This window comes from Zerene cesonia, chromosome 25 (genome assembly GCF_012273895.1).
Source record: "Zerene cesonia ecotype Mississippi chromosome 25, Zerene_cesonia_1.1, whole genome shotgun sequence".
In the NCBI taxonomy this organism is placed as follows: Eukaryota; Metazoa; Arthropoda; class Insecta; order Lepidoptera; family Pieridae; genus Zerene; species Zerene cesonia.
The window spans coordinates 3,263,796-3,284,091 of NC_052126.1; the positions used below are offsets into that span (position 1 = coordinate 3,263,796).

At 32.9% G+C, this 20,296-nt stretch overlaps 1 protein-coding gene across 2 annotated transcripts; it reads left to right on the plus strand.

Annotated features, from left to right (window-relative positions):
• Positions 1 to 1,959: 1,959 nt before the first annotated feature.
• LOC119836737 (lysozyme-like) lies at positions 1,960 to 13,850 on the plus strand. Of its 2 annotated transcripts, none has more exons than XM_038362180.1 (5): positions 1,960 to 2,164; positions 6,126 to 6,214; positions 8,251 to 8,311; positions 11,383 to 11,515; positions 13,596 to 13,850. In XM_038362180.1, exons 1-5 carry the CDS (start codon positions 2,035 to 2,037, stop codon positions 13,723 to 13,725), a joined length of 543 nt encoding a protein of 180 aa, XP_038218108.1. In that variant the 5' UTR covers positions 1,960 to 2,034; the 3' UTR covers positions 13,726 to 13,850. The 2 variants fall into 2 exon arrangements, with proteins under 2 accessions (XP_038218108.1, XP_038218109.1); XM_038362181.1 differs by lacking the exon at positions 1,960 to 2,164 and adding an exon at positions 3,317 to 3,485 and having other exon boundaries at positions 13,596 to 13,827.
• Positions 13,851 to 20,296: the final 6,446 nt, after the last annotated feature.

Below are 20,296 nucleotides of genomic sequence, written 5' to 3' on the forward strand. Positions count from 1 at the left end.
ATTTTCTTTGAGTCTTACAGCTAATAGAATAACTTTTAGATTCTTATGAAAAGATTCATGTAGAATTATGGAGCGATTTATTTATTGAATGTTATCGCTGCTATTGTTTTATACTTTTGTACTCTATTTAAATATATTTTTTAATAAATGTTAATCATAAAAAAATCATTCAATATTTTCATAGTATGTTGCAATTCGTTCTTTTTTATGTCACAGTCGGCATTGGCGCTACCACCGCCCATAAACATTTTTTTTTATTGGGAAGGGATTAAGGAGGGATTCACGAGAGGAAAAAAGGAAAGGACTGGGAAGGGTAAGGAAAAGGATATGGGCCTCCGGCTCCCTCACTCACTGAACGAAACACAATAGCATGCTATTATTTCACGCCGGTTTTCTGCGGAGGTGTGGTACTTCACCGGTGTGAGCTGGCAAAATGCGTGCCGAAGCGTGCTCGACTCCCACATAAAACGTTTACTTTTTCATTAATAGTAACTCATTATCCGACATTCCCAAAAATGAAGAAAGTTGTCAATTCGATCATCTTTTTTTGGTTTTGCTACTCGATAACTCCATGGGGTTTTCAAGTCGTTAGCTTGATTATTTTTGTGTTTGATTAGGACATTGTGTCATTTGGTCCCATTTGGAGTTGATATCTACGGACGCGTGAACGAAAACGCGGGCTCTGCTAGTAATATAATAAATAAATCTTAATTAATCAATTTATAATTAACTGATATAATTAATTTATTAGCTATAAATCGTTGGTTACTATCAGTATTTTATATTGCGCAGTCATATCTCAAATACAAGTTATTGAAGTGCGTTGTGTCTTGTTCAAGTTGTACTGTGTATATAAATAAAAATATTAAATTAGTTTCGTTGAGTTCAGTTATCTAAATTTAATTAATTACTAGCGTAGATTTCTTATGATTTGCTTTAATAAGATTCTTCTCGTGACAAAAAAAATCATAATTAGACCAAAGGAAATTGGGATTAATAAAAGTACGTCCAGATTAGTCCAGAATTTAGATTAACTTTTAGTTTTTTTTGTCTCCTCCGACGACGAGACGAGAGACGCCTCCTTGGTACAGTGGTAAACGCGTGAGCGTAGAACCGAGGGGCCCTGGGTTCGATTCCCGGTGGGACAATAAAAAAAAAATGTCTCGGTCTGGCAGGACACAGAAGGCTGATCACCTACTTGTCCATTAAGAAAATCGATCAGTGAAACAGATGTATATCATCTGCCCCATACCCCAGTAGGGGACACGGGACTTCACTTTAGTTTTTTTTTATTTAAGTTTGTGTTTGGAAGGCTGATTAAAACATATCCTTTTCGCTGAATGTACAATAATAGAATCGTATTTATATAATATGTGTATTCTAAAAATTTAGATATAAAATTTTGTCTTTTATCTAATCTTTATCTACAGTATCACTTTCTCTTAAACAATTCAGGCTTTTGAATTTTCGCTGAGGCATTCTTATTTTACATAAAATAATTAATTACCCCAATTTTTACCAATTTTCTCAATATGAATTCTAAATAAATGACCTAATACATAGTATTTACTTGTGTTTGATTTTACGCGAGTAGTATTATACATTTAGAAACTAAAAACTTTTTAACGGATTTCAATCGCGATTTATTCCTTTAATTTCGGAATAAATCGCGTTTAAAATCCGTTAAAAAGTTTTTGACCTAATACCGTCGGAAATAAACAGCTAAATACTACCATTACTGCATTATCCAGGATTACTGATTATTATACAGATTTAAAAATGGAATAATTCAAATCTGTATTTAGAATCAATCATTTAAAATTAGAATACAATAATAATTGTAATAATTTCAATGGTTCGGAGACTTAGTATTAACCGCGTTACACACACTAGGATATTATTGTATATTTATTGTTCTACATACCTACATATGTTTTTATACCTCAAGTTAAAGGCTAGGTGCAATGAAGCCACTTAAAGATAAGGTGTTTATGAGCCCTATAAATCATATTTAAGTATTATATTTAACGTTGAATGTGGGCTATGAAAGTGTATATAGTTTTTTTGGTATTGAGTGTTTGTAATGGAAGAAGGTTCACGAGGTGTCGACTGGCGACGGAGCTGATGAAAACAGATCGAATAGAGAAGACATTTCTCGGGAACTGTGAGTTATTTTTTGGACACGCTTTTATTAGCTTCATTTATTGTATATTTGTATGCTTGTAGACAATTGGCTCCATTAGACACGATTTTAGACGGATTTAATTCAATCCTTGTACACTTTGCAAGGACGGTGACAATACAATAATTTAACGATTTATTTTATTTCCCTATCACAAATATCTTATATATCTTACATACACTGAGGAGTCACTGAAAATCGGCTTCTTATCCAGTCTGGTCCTGAAATGGAGCATGCTGAGTGGCTTGTTCTTCTATCTTATATATGCGGATACATGTTTTCTTATTATTATTGTTTATTTTTTTATTATAATGTTCTGTGGATGTGTGTGTGTTTTGTAAGGTACAATAAACGTTTTCCTTGTATATTTATAAACTGATTTACTCTTCATATATTTATAGATATGTTTTCACGCTTGCAAGTTATCTTTAAATATTTTTTACTATATTTATTGTTTATTTTTAATATTACTTTTAATTTTTCATTATGTTTCAAGTATAAGACAAGTTTGTTATTAGTTAATATATTTCTTTTATGAATCTGATTTTTTATTAAAAAAAATTGCAATAAAAACTCGACATCACAATTATCAAAGTAATATTCCACCAAATTGTTTATCTAAATCAAGACTATATATTAAGATCTCGTAACAACATGTCTTAGTATATTGGCAATTTTAAAGCAAATTAAATACTACTTATATGTTGTGGTTTACCAATGACCATGTGTTTTTGTTTCGTAAGACCTGAATCAATGCATAATACAATGTAAATACTAGCTATCCACTCGTCTTCGTCGGTGTAGTCAAAGAAAAAAGATAAGCAGTCTAGGAGCTTGACCTTCATATTTCCGAGGATAAATTTATTCCACGTCTTTTCTCGGTTATAAACTATCTCTGTACCAACTTCCATCGAAATCTGTTCTCAAAATATGTTATTGAAAAAGAGACAGACAGAGTAACTTCCGCATTCAAATTACAAATATCTTACATGTAACAATTAGTTCATTTCTTAACATTTCCCAACAGCATTGTATACAACGCAGTCGTTAAACTTACAAAATCATTGCCCCGTATTAACAAATAGCATAAATAATTATTCATTAACATTCACAGTTCCGGACGGTCTGACATTGACATTTCGCCTGCGCACACGCAGCATTATGTGATTGTTCGTCATGCGGTTCGCATGTGTGCTACTGTGTGTGTTTGTGTGCGTGAGTGCTAAGCGGTTTGAAACGAGATGCAAACTCGCTCGGGAGTTGATCAAAGTGGGAATGCCTACAGATTTGTTGTTCGGACAGTGTGAGTTAGCGATTATATACTTATAACTAGCTGTGCTCCGCAGTTTTACCCACGTTGTACCTGATGTTATGTAGCCTAAAGCCTTCCTCATTAAATATGACATTCAACACATAAATTATTTCTCAAATCGGACCCTTACCAAACCAACAAACTCTTCAGATTTGTTATAATAGTATAGATGATCTATTATCAGTAGGTATAAACTAAGATACATATAGATGAATTAATAAATAAAACGGATGAATCAATGAGAATAAATTTACAAATTTTTTTCTTTGGGCTATACCTATACAAAACATCAAACATTTAGAAGACTTAAGAAGGTAGACCTCTCTCACCAGAGGATACATAATATTTCCAAGGTATATTTCAAGATCAACTGGTTAATTTTTTTTGTAATAAAATCAACATTTATGCATTTTAATCACTGTAATTGTACGGAAATATTAAGAACTTTAATTCTTTTCTACAAAAAAGGTCACTGACGTTCCTGGGAGGGAGATTCCACTCCAAATACGAGGACCAAATGACAATATTTTCTTATTATCATAATATATAAAAACTACTTTTTGCCCGCGGCTCCGAACGTGTTAAATTCTTTGACAGTATTCGTATAGTATCTTATACAGTATTGATCCAAGATAATAACTATCCTACGTCCATAATCAAGTAATCTAACCATATCTGGTCGAAATTTCATCCAGAAGAGTTCGGAAGTTTAGGCGTAAATAAGAGACAGACGGACAGACAGAGTTCTTTTCACATTTATATTATTACTAGTAAAGACTATTAGCTTTGATAATATTGAGGCGATTATATCTCGCGTTATAGGAACCGTAAAAAATAATAAAATTACATTGTATTCTCAAAGGTCAGACAAGGTCTTATTCAAATTTAATGTAAGTGTTTTATTAATACGGGTATAAATAAATAATAATGGTACTTTTGTTGCGATTATAAAGAGTTAAATGAGTTGTGACTTCGTTTTATAGAATTGCCTTTGGAAATATTAAACTAACACACTATCTGGAGAGAATGAGATAAAAACCCTAAAAAATTAATAAGTTTCGTCCCTAAATTCCCTGGAGCAAAGGTGATTTGCAACTAGTTAGCGGCTCTGTAGACCAATATTATAACAGATAGTAGAAAAGAAATCATGTTAAAATAATGAAATCTATTTACATCTAATTCATGTTAATTTATTTGTGGTTTGAAACTAGATTTAAAGTATTGACTAATCATTGAACTAATTCAACACATTCAGCTATGAAGGTAATAATATGTTATACCAAGTTCGGATGAAAGAAAAACATACTAAATCATTACTAAACAATTCTTTAGATACTAGACGCTCGTCCCGGCTTCGCCCGGGTATCAAGGTTCATGTTTTACCCCAAGGGAAAATTCGGGATAAATAGTGAGAGCATGAAGTCAGCTCATACCCTCTCTGTGTACCAAATTTCATCAAAATCCGTTCTGTAGTTTCAGCTTGATTAACGGACTAACATCCAAACAAATGTGTGATATTGATTCCTTTAATTAAGTCACATGTAATGTAAAAACGAAAAGTGCGTTAATACATTTTTAGTTAGTGTTCTTTCGTTGTCTGTTTCCACTTTTTCCACATCTTGCGATCCAAAAGATTAAACGGGGTAAGATTTTATTTGCCACATTTGTACTACCAAACTTAAAACAGTAATATGTTTTTATACATACAATTGGCGTAATGAATTGATAATTCATGCCATATAGCGTGTGAACTACAGGTATATAGGTAATGTTTTTATTCAGTTTTTTTTTGTCGAAAAAAACTCGGTGATTTTCCTCAAAGTATTGTTAGTTTGTACTTTGAAATTAATAAATACTTACCTAACAACATTATAACACATTGTTAGAGGAAAAACCCAAGCTATTTTCAATTTGTTTTAACTATCTCTGTATATTTATTTACTATATGTTTTTTGCATGCTCTCATACCGGCTTGATGTCTTATTGGTTGGTTTCGTTTTAAATAAGTGCATTCCAATAAAGGAATCAAAAGGCCAGCTAAGCGAGATAAAGAATGTAAACAACCTGATGTCAAAAGCCTAACGTTGGCCTTATTATAAATAAATCAAAAAATTGAAATAAATCTACCTAGATCCATGATAGCGTCCTTGGTTATTGGTGAAGTTACAATTCGAAAGTTAGCTAATTGATACATTTAATTATTTGTTTTACGAGCAGTACATTTTAATCAATGATTGTTTTATAATCTTATAATAATTAAAATTAATTTTATATGTATAAAGACCATCGAAACAACACAAACGACACGTGCGCTCACTCACATCCAGCACAAGGATAAATGTTTATCGTTATATAAATACAGGTCCATTTGCGGGGAATTCTTTTTATGACATTGGTCGAGAAAGCATATCTATCAATAAATATTAAATCTTTCAAACTGTTTTTTATGGATTGACAGCGCGCTCACACATGCTTAAATTATGTTTGGTACTGATTTATGTATTTTTGAAAACTGATAACTTCTTAGTTTCGTATGTCAAAGTTTTTAATTTAAAATGGTTTGAGATTGAGAGATAAGTACATATTTAAATTGAATACATAAAAATAATAATATATCTATCTTGATTGCAGGGGTATGTCTTATAGAGAAAGTGAGCAATCGAGATACGAAAGCCTTCGTTGTAACTCCTAGCGGGAAAAAGTTCTATGGACTGTATCAGGTAAGAATTTTACTTTAAATAAAATACCTTTGTTATAACTAGTTTTAATTGGAGAAAACGCGTTTTGAACTAGAATTAACCGAGATCTTTTTTTAGTTGGGAGTAGTACTGTAGGTGAGAGTCGAGCACGAATTGGGCCAGCACTCACCGGGGTAGTACCAACCCCCCACAGAAAACGGCGTGAAATAGTGGCATGCCACTGTGTTTTATACGGTGAGCTGGAGGCCCGATTCCTTTTCCTCGACAGTCTATGTAACTACTATTAATATTTCATTCACCTCCTACTTTAGTATATAGTTCATAAGTTGAGTATATTGTTATGCGTTGTCTACTGCTTTTCCTCTATAAAACTTTTCCTATATCTTGAGGTTGTCTGGAAGATATCGCTTTACAGTTCCTGAGTTTTTTTTTGTTTATGTATATCTGCTATATTTATGTGAGTGAATTAAAGTATTTATTTATTTATGGCTTAATAATAGTTCAAAATACAGTTTTGCTTACAAAAAATACAAAATATATGAATTTAGTCATAACTAGTTCTAACTGGGGAATACGCGTTCTAAAGGAAAAACGGATTGTAACAGTAACATATAAATAGCGGAAAAGGTCATAGATATTACAATAACAATTGTTTTCGTCGTTTCTTCAATCATTAATATTGAGAATATTACAAAAAATAAGTTATCAATTAAATAGATATACTCGTAAGTACTGAAAATGTTATATGAATCGAAAATAATGTATTTTTATACACCATAAAGCTATGCAATTACTTAGCACAAAAAGTTTCTTAAGAGCGAGGGAGTGTTAAAAACAGTGTAATATATTGTTTGCACACTTGAAATGCAGAAGTGGAAAGATTCTCGCTTGGAAAATGGGGCACACGTTTTGACGTACCTTTAATTTTTATCTGAGTGACGTGTCTAACTAGGCTGAGATGTCTTCTAGACCGAAAGACTTTTGCTTTGAAATATATCACATGTAAAAATATGCTGAATTATTATTTCAATTGTACTGTACGAGAAATAGAAACTATACAAGTAATGGATAATCTTATCTTATAATGTATTAGCACTTTGTAGGTTTACTAATTGTTGCCCACAGATTTGCCCGCGCGGTCTTAATAAATTTCCATGGTACAAACTTTCATCCGCTATTTTATTCCCTTGGGGGTAGAATTTATCAAAATCCTTTCTTAGCGGATGTCTACGTCATAACATCTATGTGCAGGCCAAATTTCAGTCCGGTCCCTCCAGCGGTTTGACCTGTGCGTTGATAGATCACTATGTCAGTCAGTCAGTCACTTTGAGTTGTATATATTTAGATACTATAAACGATAGTGCCAACTCTTTCCTGTAGAAGTCTGCTATAAGTGTGTTTGAATTATGACGAAAAAGAAGTCTGGATAATAATATTTTATTTATGTATGAGTGTGCGTTTTTGTTAAGCTAATAAATGCTAAGTTGATAATGTAAATGTTTGTCAACTTTCTGCACAGTGACGTTCAATTAATTACATGCTTTAAATATGTGGCATTTTATGTTCATTTTTATGTGACACTAAATGTGGTTATAAAAGAGATTTATTAATTGCTTTGTCATCATATTTAGCCAGCGAATGATAACGAATGATTCATTTACACCATAATGCATAATATTATTGTGCACGAAGAGATAATAAATAACTGGGCCAACGCATTTTCATATTATATATTTAAATATTAGTAGTCGTCCATGATACTTATAGTTTTTGGGTATAAATTGCTGTACTGAATTCGGTCCTTTTTAATTGCCGTGTAAATCTTTCGTGTATCTTTTTCCTTTTATAATCAACTGGGAATGTATTTTTTAATTAGCGCTCTTTATAGTTTGTTTTAAACCGAAAATTGACGTTTAGTCCAATAAAAAGTTACATTGAAGCATACTCTCAGAGGAAAAGTACTCTGTTTAACAGCAGACGAAGTTGCGTAAATTAGCTTATATTCTCAGACAATGATTAATATTTCCACATGTTAATTGGCAATATATTTCTCACAGATCCCCAGTCGCTGGTGCCGGGAGGGAAAGAAAGGTGGTGAATGTAATATCGCTTGCGAATGTAAGTGGGTATTAATAGTATTTGTGTTCATCAGCGCCCCCTGTCAGGTCTTATAATTACAATTTGAATGAGGAAGCCTCCTATCTATGTATAAATAGAGATAGCAAAAAATCTATATTATTGCGATTTTTTTTTAACTTATCTATTATATTTGTATTATTAATAATTACATTAAAGTATTGGAATACTTTTTGGTATTTTTTTAATTAATAGTTGAAATTGAGATTTGTATTTATTTATTTGTTAATATTTGAAAGGAATTGAGGAAAATATTTCGAAAACTACTGGGCTGTTTTAAAAAAAAATTCCATCAATTATTTTTGATGGTGATCTGGGCTATATTTACTTGTACTTATTATTCTGTGCTATATTATTGTATTAATTGTAACTTGGGTCAGCCCAGGCGGTACCGGATAGCCTTGCATTAAAGCGATCCACCCGGGGTTCACCCGTGGTACGTAGTTTCTCTCCATAAGAACCTTCACAAGGAAGGCTTTAATAAAAACATTTAAAAAGTTAGCCGAATTGCTCGAACCGTTCTCGAGTTTTACGCTCAGTAAGACATTTAGCGGATGTATTTCATATTATATAAAAACATAACATATCATTCAAATCGATATCGGAAAAATAATATTTTTTTTATATTTTAGAAATTATCTCACAATATTCTGAACTATGTTTATGTGGACAACATTAAAATAATGTTCGAGTTTGAGTTGAACTGCAAAACACAAAATAATTGTGTGCGAGTTTATGGCAAATATTATATCTTATAGTTTATCTAACGTTTTATCCGCTGGTAGATGAAAAAAATATAAAATGAAACACTAGCGTGAGTGAAGTATTATAGAAATACTAACAAACATTGCCAGCTGCTTAGAATAGGACTTTGTTTACAATTTATTTTCTATGCATATTATTATACATTGTGAGTTTTGTTTTATTAATATATTTTGTTATGTATATGTCACCGTTAATAAAAATAGCAACAGCTTTATAAGTAACAAATAAAATATAAACGAAGTAAGTTCTTTCGAGCATAAAGCTTCAACAATAGCCGAGGCTGGATCACTTGCAAAAACAATCTTTATCTTTGGTAAATAGGATGCAGAATTGTGTGAACACGATCTCTTTCTTTCCTAGGTCTATTGTGGAGTTTTATGGAGCGCATTTTACGTTCGCGGCAATTTTACAACGGTCAAGTGCCACTACTAAGTGTGCAAGTGCTTTTCGGTCGTATTTTATATTTCAAATGAAGTTCGAATGTTTTATTGGATTTAGATTTAATTCAATGTGCTTCTAGGATAGGGTAAAACACTCGATAGTCCTTGATAGCGGTGTGTGGACAAGAATATGAGTGTGGTTTTTCTTTTCTAATAATTCAATGTCTCCAAAATGAGCTCACTAAATATATAATTAGATAGTGTCAAATGTAAATTGTCTCAATAAAGTAAAAGATAGCACCCCGCCTTGGACTAAGGGCCGTTTGTTGAGACATCGCCTTTGACATCGCCAGGTTTGAATCCCTCTACATGATCGAATGTTTTCCTTTATGTTGACATATTAAAAATTTTTAATTAATGCTGTTAAAATAAACTTCATATCAAGCGTAATAATGTTGTTATTATGACGTTCAGGAAAAGTACATAGATAGGTCTTTTTCCATTTTCCATCGTGGAATTTTTCGTCAATCGTAAAATTTCTGTTTCAAGCATCAGCCAAAACTAACGGGATTAAAAAGTTTCGAAACGCGAACTGCGAATACGAATGAAAGCCTAGTTAAAGATTGTTCCGTAAAACCCACATATGGGAATAATTGAAAGTGTGACTGGATAAATATTTCGTAACAAAATTCAGTTTTTATTATCAGCCTATATTTTTACCCACTGCCGGGACCTTCTATGAGGATCAGAAGGCTTACCGTGACGTCATAAATCTGTAGCAATTCCTGTGTACGAAAAAGAGTAATATAGGTTGTCTAACGCAAACACTTTCCCACACTGGAATTAGTACTGCTTTAAGACGTCAAGACAATGCCCGGGTCATAATTCACTACGCTGTTAGAACTAGTTGACGTATGTCAACTTTTGTAACACGTCTTTAGGTGTCTGTTGTCTGTCAACATGCTGGGTTCCTCAGAGTATTTTCTTCTAACAATTGGAGCAGTTATATGAGCAATGTAAAATGCATATACACTGCGTAATTAAAACTCACATACTTTAATATTTTATATTTCCATATGATTTAATATATCGCCTCAGTAGCCGAATTCCAACCGCTACTTTGTAACGAAATTCAAGTAAATATACCTATATTAATCATATCTAGTTCCGCTTCAAGATTAGTTTATCATCACAGAGACTAGAAATTGTATTTGAACTACATTGTGGAAACCACTTCCCCTGTAATAAAGTTAGCTCGGTTGGAATAGTTAAGCGACAGTTATTTTAACTGTGTTATTGTACATAACGACTAGTCCTTGCGATATGACGGTTTGAAAGTATTTCGTGGTACGGGGTTTTGATGTATGGGAAAAAACAAGAAAACGTGAATGTATGTGTTATGTTTATATATTTCTGTGTTTTATAATAAATGTGTCATATATTAAGAGGAGGTAAAGCTTAAAATTCGATGTTTTTTGATTCCATGTTGACATAATTTTTTTTTGACGGTAAATAGTAAATATTTTATCTGATAATGAGTGTATAAATAATATCAAACCTAGTAACAATTTATATATTTTGAAGATGATTATACTTAAAGCGACCGTGTTATAATAATAATAATAATTTTCATATTTTGTAGGACATCTCATGAAAAATATCGTTATATTTTCTCTGTGTATTTGTCACTCAAGTCTTCCTAAACGGCTGGACCGATATAATGATATATTACATTTTTTTTCTCCTATGTGGCTACGAGAATGGTTTAAACTTACAATTCGAACGCAACAAAAACACGAGCAAAAGCCTAGTCTCGTTATAAAAATTAATGAAAGCCCAAATTGCCTGTGAATATCTCCAAAAGTATATATAATTTAAGCATATAATACATTGATCCCTTTGTTCTAGCTCTGTTGGACGATGACATTAGAGACGATACAGCCTGCGCAGTGAACATCTTTTATCGGGAAGGTTTCAAATACTGGACACAATGGACGGCGCGCTGTAAAAATGATAATTTTATTACCAAGGAAATTTATAAGTAAGTTATATAGTACATCTTGTAAAAGAGATTTTATGGAGAAATGTACATTTAAAAACGTTCGGTATTATTATTCATCAGATCTTTTAATTTTACGAAATGTTTATGAAAAATATCGCATAATAAATAAAGTATATACGAATTCTTATAAAGCAAATCCTTTTGTTATTTTTAATGGATATCAAGCGAAATTCAGTGTAATTTGTGCGCTTTTTTATCTATTATAATTTCGAGTAAGTGAATCCATAACATTAACATGAAAAGCTACGACTTTTCGTACGACGACGCCAAGACATAAGAATAAAACTACCTCATAATACTCATACCTTAAATAAAACATAAAACGCTTAATCACTTAAGCTTCAATTAGTGTAATCAGTCTGCTGCATTGAAATAAGTTGGCGGGCTGGGGTTTATTTAGAAGCTGTTATTGTTTCTCAAAAACAAGCGTATCTACTAACATCCCTTTCTTTGAAAATAATTATATTATATGTAATGTGGGAGTCGAGAACGCTTCGGCACGATTGGACCAGCTCGCACCGGGGAAGTATCCACATCCCTACAGAAGACCGGCGTGAAATAATAGCATGCTACTGTATTTCGTACGGTGAATAGGAGAGCCGGATGCTCGTTTCCTTTTCCTCACCCTTTCCAGTCCAATCCATCTTTCCAGTCATTGATCTTTTCCTTATCCCTTACCCCTTAAAATGAGATAACACATTTGCAGAAGCAATACATCTGAAGCAAATATTCTATGTTTCATGGGCGGTGGTGATCGCTTACCATCAGGCGAACCACCAGCACAGTTGCTTGCTCTGACATAAAAAGCTGTATGTAGACTATTGTATTAAAATATATTGATGTTAAATAATTATCTTCGATTGTCATTGCGTATGCTATTAAAAGTTTACGGGTTGAATAATTAAAAAATGAACATATTTTCATCTCGGCTTCAGAGTACATATTATAAAAGAAATAATTACGACAAATAGACTCAAATGTTGTTTTATTATGAAAGAGCAACAGCAAACAAAAGACTGCCAGCCCTCTAACTTGCCTTTACAGTACCCCAGAATGAGGGAGGAATGGAATATACCTATGTATATATAAAAAGACATCGTATTAGTTAAAATACTTTTTAACCAATAGCGGCTGAACGAATTTTAATCTAATCGGTTTATTTAATTTGTTGTTTGAATGATTCAATGAAAAAATTAAATTTAACAAAGGCCGAGTTCCATCGATACAATATTGTAATCATTGAAATAATGTTTCGTATTGGTTGTGATGGTTCTTAATCATCTCAATAGATGGCGTGGGGTGCCCCTTAGGCACATGAAACCGAAAGAGTAGAAGAAATTCGATTACTGTGGAGGGATCACGCGTGGCCGAGAGGCTAGGCGTTGGCGTTGGCGTAGGCCTCGTGATAAAATTTTTTCTACTCTTTTAAAATTTCTCATCTATTAAAGCATTTCAATGCTATAAAACTAAAAAAAATAAATACCATGGATGTATCTAGAAACCGTATTTATCAATCCATACCACATTTATACTCTACTCCTGATATCACAGTTTCCAAACACGCCAAGCATAGATAATTCAATCGCATAAAAATATGCAATCAAATTTATTTAGTATCAATCAAATTACACTGAAATATAAAAACACGAAAAAATGTATATCAGTTCAATTCCTGACTGACTGTTGACCTACGGTCCACTAACTCAAAGACACTTAGTGAGCTATGGAAAGAGCTATTCTCGGTATTTCTCTGAGGGATGAAATCTGGAATGAAGTCATTTGACAGAGAACTTAGATTATCGATATAGCTCACCGGATTATCAAGGTGAAGTGGCAGTGAGCTGGTCACATTTGCATGCCCTGAGTCACACGTGTTTTAAGGTTTAGACCGCGGCTCGGCAAACGTAGGGTGCCCTGCGCGGCGATGGACTTTACGCTAAGAAGCAGGCACAAAAAGGCGTAAATGGCCTAGGAGAGGCCTATGTACAGTAGTGGATAGAAAAGAGTTCCCAAAAACCTGGATATAACCTTATATTTTAACATGTTTATTTTTTTTCAGATGTCCAGACCTTGTAAGACAGAGTCCTGAAAGAAGTCTGCATAGTGAAACATTGAAGATGAGGCGTAGAGTCGCTAGAAGTGCTATTTGGTCTAGCTATAGTTACTATGGATTAAACTGGTTACAATAATGTTATCTTCTTAATTTTTAATCACATTTTCTCAGAGTTGATTACAATATATTATACTTGCGGTCCACCCCGGCTTGGCCAGTACATATATAGCCTTAAGTACTAACAGATTACTTACCTATCCATGTCTGGAATAAGTGTTTGAAATCGATCCAGTAAATCCTAAGATTATCGCGTCTAAACAAACAAACCCTTCAGTTTTTGATTGTTAGTATAGATCGGTTTCAATTAGTTTAATAAAACTACGTTTTCATGACCACTGTCGCCAAGCTAAATAAAACAATATAGGAGCTGAACTAAAATTGCATTGCAATTTGACACAGGTGTCACAACACGCTCTGAGGGAGAGCATCTGCGACATCCTCACTGAGTAATTCATTTTACTTGAAGCATCTTTTGAATTCGGTGCAGTTTACTTAAACAATAGACTTTAATGTTTTATATTTTCGGCGGAATTCCGTGTCTGCACATTCTTTGAATAAAGTAATCTGAAATACAGATTGTTTATGATTATATATTAAGCACTGAATCGAAGTGATTGTAAATTTAAATGCACGGTTTTGAAAATAATACACATTTTTTATACTTTTCATAAATACTGAAATTGTGAAATACTAATGTGAAATTTTCTAAATAAGAAGGTACTGATATTGATTTTTTCGAGCTGGAGGGTCGCATGGTAAGCAACTACCACCGCCTATGAACTTCCAATGTATTTTTAAATATGTTGCCAGCTTAAGAAAAACGAATAAAGAGAATAATGACGACGGGAATACAGTAAGGGACTAGGAAGGGTGGGAAAAAGGAATAAACGCAGTAGGATGCTTCTTTTTCACATCAATATTTCTTTAACAAGAGCAAAAGTTCATATTCATTTTACAGATGTCCAAGTATTAATCCCTTGCATATTTTTTTTACAAAACAGCTTAAACCAAAAGCATGAAAGAATTTTCTTTATATAGTATATATGTACTTTTCAATGATATCGAAGTAAGAAACGTAATCTATCTCTTAATGAAACGAAATTATCCCTCCCGCCATACTGCTCTAATAATAAAAGCACTTAAAAATTACCATTAATATCCAATTGAAGCAAAATTAGAACTTAAAACGATTCATTCTAAGCCAATTATCTTGATCATCGACCACAATTAAAACAACGAAATGAGTTATCAAAAGCGCAGTGCACATTGTAACAATCCGCTACGTAGTTCCAAGAATTGCTACCATTAAAATAAGCTTTAAAATAATCCCCAGTAGTTCTAAAGAAATAGTGCCGTGTGAATGCACTTTGGATTCGCGGCGCAGATGTGCACTACGCTTAACTCGAGAGAAATTTCAAACTTGACTTATTTTTTCTTGAGAGTCGTTTAATGTGCTTCGCTGTTATTGAGATGTTGAGATTCATAACTTTTTCCTTTGAAGTGATACTACTACTCGAAATACTGCACTGTGTTTAAAGAAAATTTTCTTGAAGTATTTATTTCAAATAGAAAATGTTTCGTTTTCGCAAGGCGTTCGATATAACGAGAGTATCATATATATAAATTGTGCTCGCATTTTTTTCGAATTACATACAGAAATTTTACTTAAAGAATTATAGTACCTATAACAGAAAAAATCATAGCGTCCGGAAAAATCTTATAGAAACGGCTGGCCGAGAGGCAAGGCGTTGCTACGGTTTGGCAAAAAACGCGAGTTCGAATCCCGCCTCTATTATATATTTTCTATTCTTTCAAAATTTCTCATTTATAAAGCATTTCAATGCTATAAAACTAAAAATTAACTTATTAAAACTTACATGACCGTTGACCAAGAAATAGTCTATTCTATGATCTCTCATAATTCACACTGCTTACTAGTAAGAACAATACTGTATGGAGCAATGAATAAATAAGCGAGTCGTTATTAACGATACAAACAAATTGAGTTCAATGAAAAATAGTAAAATTCCCGCGAAGACATCTACTATCCAACTTAGTGTTTCCAAAAGCGATGTTTTTGCTCGACGGCGAACAAAGGATATAAGCAATTTAATTATATTGGATTCTTTGTACGTTAGAACCAGGTTCCTTTGATAGGTTGCTCGGAGTTCCAATTTAAGGAAATTGCGTCTCCGAAGATGGCGGTTAAACGTCGCCTCGTTTATTTGATTATCTTGTGGCAGTGTATAAGTTTAGTCAACAGGAATGCGATTTTTCTACGCTCTTTATTGACCGGTTCGGAAATAGCTAGTGATTTGGCACTTCTTGGGTTCAGGTTGATCATCGTTCTTAAATGGTTTATCTGATTAAGTTTGAGAAAGGACATAACCATTGTTTCGAGTATTTATTACTATGTAACTGGTAATCAGGAAGGCCATTGCTACTTGGGCATTACTGGGCTATTGGCATTTCTATATATATCTTTTATTTATGTAATTAGAAATTGAGAATAGATATATATAGACAATTGCAGGTGCTCTCGTATGGAGGTTACATGAAGTATTCAACAAAAAGTTGTTACTATATCAAACTTTATGCTAAAATTTATCCAGGTAAGAACTATGACTCTGAATCAGCCTATGTCTCACCATACTAGCACTGCTGGTAAATCGATCAAATCATATCGATTGCAAAGACGATAAAAAGACTACACACTAGTGGCAAAAATGTCAGCAATATAGAAATCAGGTTATAATAAATATCGGTGAGAATTACTTCCAGTTTATATCTGCTTGTTACGATTTATCTGTACAATATTCCATGATTGTTAGTTGATCTGTGCCACAGCGTCTCAATGCAATACGACTCTAACATCAGGTATTGTTAATCTATTGGTAGTTGCTGGTTTTCGTGCTTCGGGGGGCACTTAAAGAGTCAGTCAGCTAAGCTATGTCAATACAGTTCGGGTGGCTGGTCAGACATTGTCAGGCTGGTCATTAACATAACAATTACCAAGTATCGTATTATATCAACATCCTTGTATTTTGAAACCTGTTTGCTGTGGTTGTTATCACTACAAGTATGTGCTGCTTTCCTATGTACAAACATTTTGTACTAGAGAACTTTTTGTATCTTTCTACAATGTGAGCGACGCGAAGGTATGTTAGTATAATATAAAACATCATTTACATTATTTTTATTTTCATATAATGAATGGACACTTAACAAAGTTATAGAACATAGATTTATATATATAGAATATAGATTTTCATCAGGTTTTGATACTTAGAGGCAAAATGGATCACCACAGAATTTTTGATGACAAAATTTAAAATTCTTTGTAGCTCTTCCAGACAGTTATAATATAAGTAAAATAGTATACACCTGTCTTCCACAGTTGCCTGTTATAGAACACTGCACAGTGATAAGGCCGCCGATTGTGCTATATTATTTCCATTTGTGTTTTCGTTTGTTATGATTTCATACAATAAAGAGTTAAATAAATAAATATCCTTATCAAGAACAAGTTTTATATCAAACAACATTTCCTCAAAAATAACTTCTCATAAAAAATCTTTTACTATCCGTCTGAGCGTAACATAACTCCTAAAAGCATTTGAATCTCACGTTCAAATTGTCTTCCGTCCATTTTCCCGCCGTAAATGCAGCATTTGTAAACATTATTCATCTAAAAAGATTATCTTCGTACTTGACTTCAGTTATCAGCGCACATATTAGCCTGATAATAAAGTGGCATTGCTATCTTGCTATAAGCTCTATAAGCCTTACGTCTTATTGACTGTGGCCGCATTGAAAGCGGTAACAATTTAGTTCCTATTTTTGTTTTTCCTAGTTCGTATTCTAATCCCCTTTTTGAGACCTTGATAACATGGTAAAGTAGGTTGCCTGGTTGAGATCACTGCACACATAAGACCGCCCATTACGCTATAACGATATCGTTTATTTCTTCGTATTTTGTTTAACAATAAAATATAAAATAAATAAATTAGATAACTATAGTTAGGTCTCCAAATAAAAGATAACTATTAGCGCTTGGATTTTTCTAGTGTACATAGATTTAATTTCGATGTAATTTTATCCATACAGGTGTTAATTTATCACTTAAGACAATTGATTTTAATTTTCCAACTATAAATATATAATAAATAAATAACTAAACATGCTACAGTACGCTAGCTCACGTCCCCCAGCTTTATGGGGAAAATTTAGCGATGTAGTCCTGACACAGTTTTTGTTCACTAAATATATCGTTTTGATAAATTATCTAATCTAATTAATCTAAGTAACACTGTGTGTTTTGGCTGTATATCAATTTTATGGCCCAATCTATTATTAGTTCCTTATATTTCTGATTGATCTTTGTAATTTGGTAGAACTACGGGGTTTCTATCAAAGAAAAAAACCGAAGAATATTAAAAAGAAAAAAATCGAAGGCCCATATCACACTTTTTTCACTTCCCAGCAAATTTTCTTTATTATCTTTCTGTATTCTTTACCTCTTTAAAGCGGGCAACGCATTTTGCAGCAGTCCTACCTCTGCAAATGTGCATGGCTGGAGTGATCGCTTACCATCAGGCGAACCACCAGCTCAGCTGCTCCCTATTATACATTTTGTAAGAAAAAATTAAAAATTATGAATGAAATTAATATTCAATTTTACATTGTATATATTTTATTAAGATACCAAATACCTAGGTACCTAATTAATAAATGCTTCTCTTTTGTTTATGTAAATTAATAGCTCCTTAATATATCTAAATTACGTGTTACTCTTCGTTTATCCGTGATGGACCCCTAAACAACATAACACAACTGAATTTAATTTACAAATCTGCACACTATGTGCAGTCTGATCCGACTTAAACAATAGTATAGCTTATATCATTTATTACGATAAATGACTACCCGGGTGAAGCCGGGGCGTGCAGCTAGTAACAAAGCATAAAACACTTTCATTAAACCCCTTTTTTACACATCGATAAATCAGTACAGTATTTACTTCGTTCCATCCATCACTTATAAAGTGAGAACCACAAGCAGCCGGCGTAAACGACATATCGATAATTTTCGTCAAACTTAATAATTGCTGATTTTATTTTATAAACGGCACGTATCCTTTTCCTTACCCTTCAGTCCTTTCCTTTATTCTTTTCATCCTTTCTTGACCCCTTTCCGATTTAAAGTTGACAGTCATCATCAATGTTCATGGGTGGTGGTAGCGCTTACCATCAGGCGACGCACCAGCTCCATTGTCGCATATGACATAAAAAAAGAATTTACTTCAAGTGCTTTTAGTATTTTAGCACTTCAGTACTATAGAACTAAAAATTAAATTTCCTCTACACAATTTTTATTTTATCTCCATAGAATGTTCATATTGGAAAAGGCTCTTCAACTTTTTCTACGATCCTTACGCTTACTATCAATCAATGTCGCTACTCTAAGGTGGCTTCTAATGAAATTATTCGCGGAGAACTAGATAAGCTTTTTTCATCAGTCATATTTAGAAGCGGGCGCGTGAGGAAATTTAATGATTGATAAATTTTAAGAGAGTGTTTTGAGATGGTTTTTTGGTGGTGAAGTTGTGTTAATTTGCGAATATAATAGTCTTCAGTATATAATGTATTAATATATGTATTCATCTGCGAATATAAATAGTCTTCAGTATATAAAGTACAAATATATGTAATAGTCAGGTCATTATTATTGTACCAAACGTGCTCCGCCCCCGTCTATACCCGTGGTACATGTATGAATGGATACTCATATCCATGGGTAATAGAATTTTTAAAAACGTACCAGTAGATCATGAGATTTGCAAGTTCAAAGATAGCATTTCTAGCTCATTAGGATAGTTATATAATTGATGAATTGATTCATGTGTCAACACATGTGTAATAACTTACACTTCTACAGCTTCAGATTTCTATTTTTTCACGTTTTTCTTTACTTTGTAATCAATCTTAAACTTTAGGATTGAATGACACTTGCAGCATTATTATCTATTCAACGGCTTACAGTGTTTCATATATTTTATTCACATATATATATTTAATAAAATTAAAAATCAAGATTTCACATAGACCTCTAAGTAATTTATATCACACCAAATAAATAATCCTTCGAAAGCTTTCTCCACTAGTTAAAATTTCTTGTTTAAATGTTTCTCTTTTTATTTTTTATGGTAGTCTAGAAGAGATAACTTTGTCTATGTTTGAATGTCAATTTGGTGTGCAATAAAGAACCTACCTATATACCTATCTAGTTAATTGCAAGTCAATTATTGTAACCCGTTCTGCTGACTCACATTCCCAACTCAATTGTGAGGTGATAGCAAAATAGAGGACTCCAATAAATATACCAATTAAACCTCGCATTGACGCTAACTCGACCGAATTCCCAGGAGTTAGTGAATAATAAAAACAATTAAGTAGAAACTCGCGGACTCTGTCGAACCAATTCGGTTTGATTGGCCCGTGTCGCCGTGGATATTGCCAATATTGTTAATTTAATCGAGCTTAGCAACCCTTGTTATATTTGTCGTTTAACACTACGGTCGCTGAAACGACGATGGAAAAGATTATGCGTCAGTTATGTTCACCTGAATGCCATTTGAGCTAAGGGTG

Coding starts and splice junctions, on each gene's coding strand:
- LOC119836737 (XM_038362180.1), top strand. CDS start 2,035: ATGTGGGCTATGAAAGTGTATATAGTTTTTTTGGTATTGAGTGTTTGT. Junction 2,165..6,125: donor GAAGACATTTCTCGGGAACT/GTGAGTTATTTT, acceptor TCTTGATTGCAG/GGGTATGTCTTATAGAGAAA. Junction 11,516..13,595: donor ATTACCAAGGAAATTTATAA/GTAAGTTATATA, acceptor ATTTTTTTTCAG/ATGTCCAGACCTTGTAAGAC.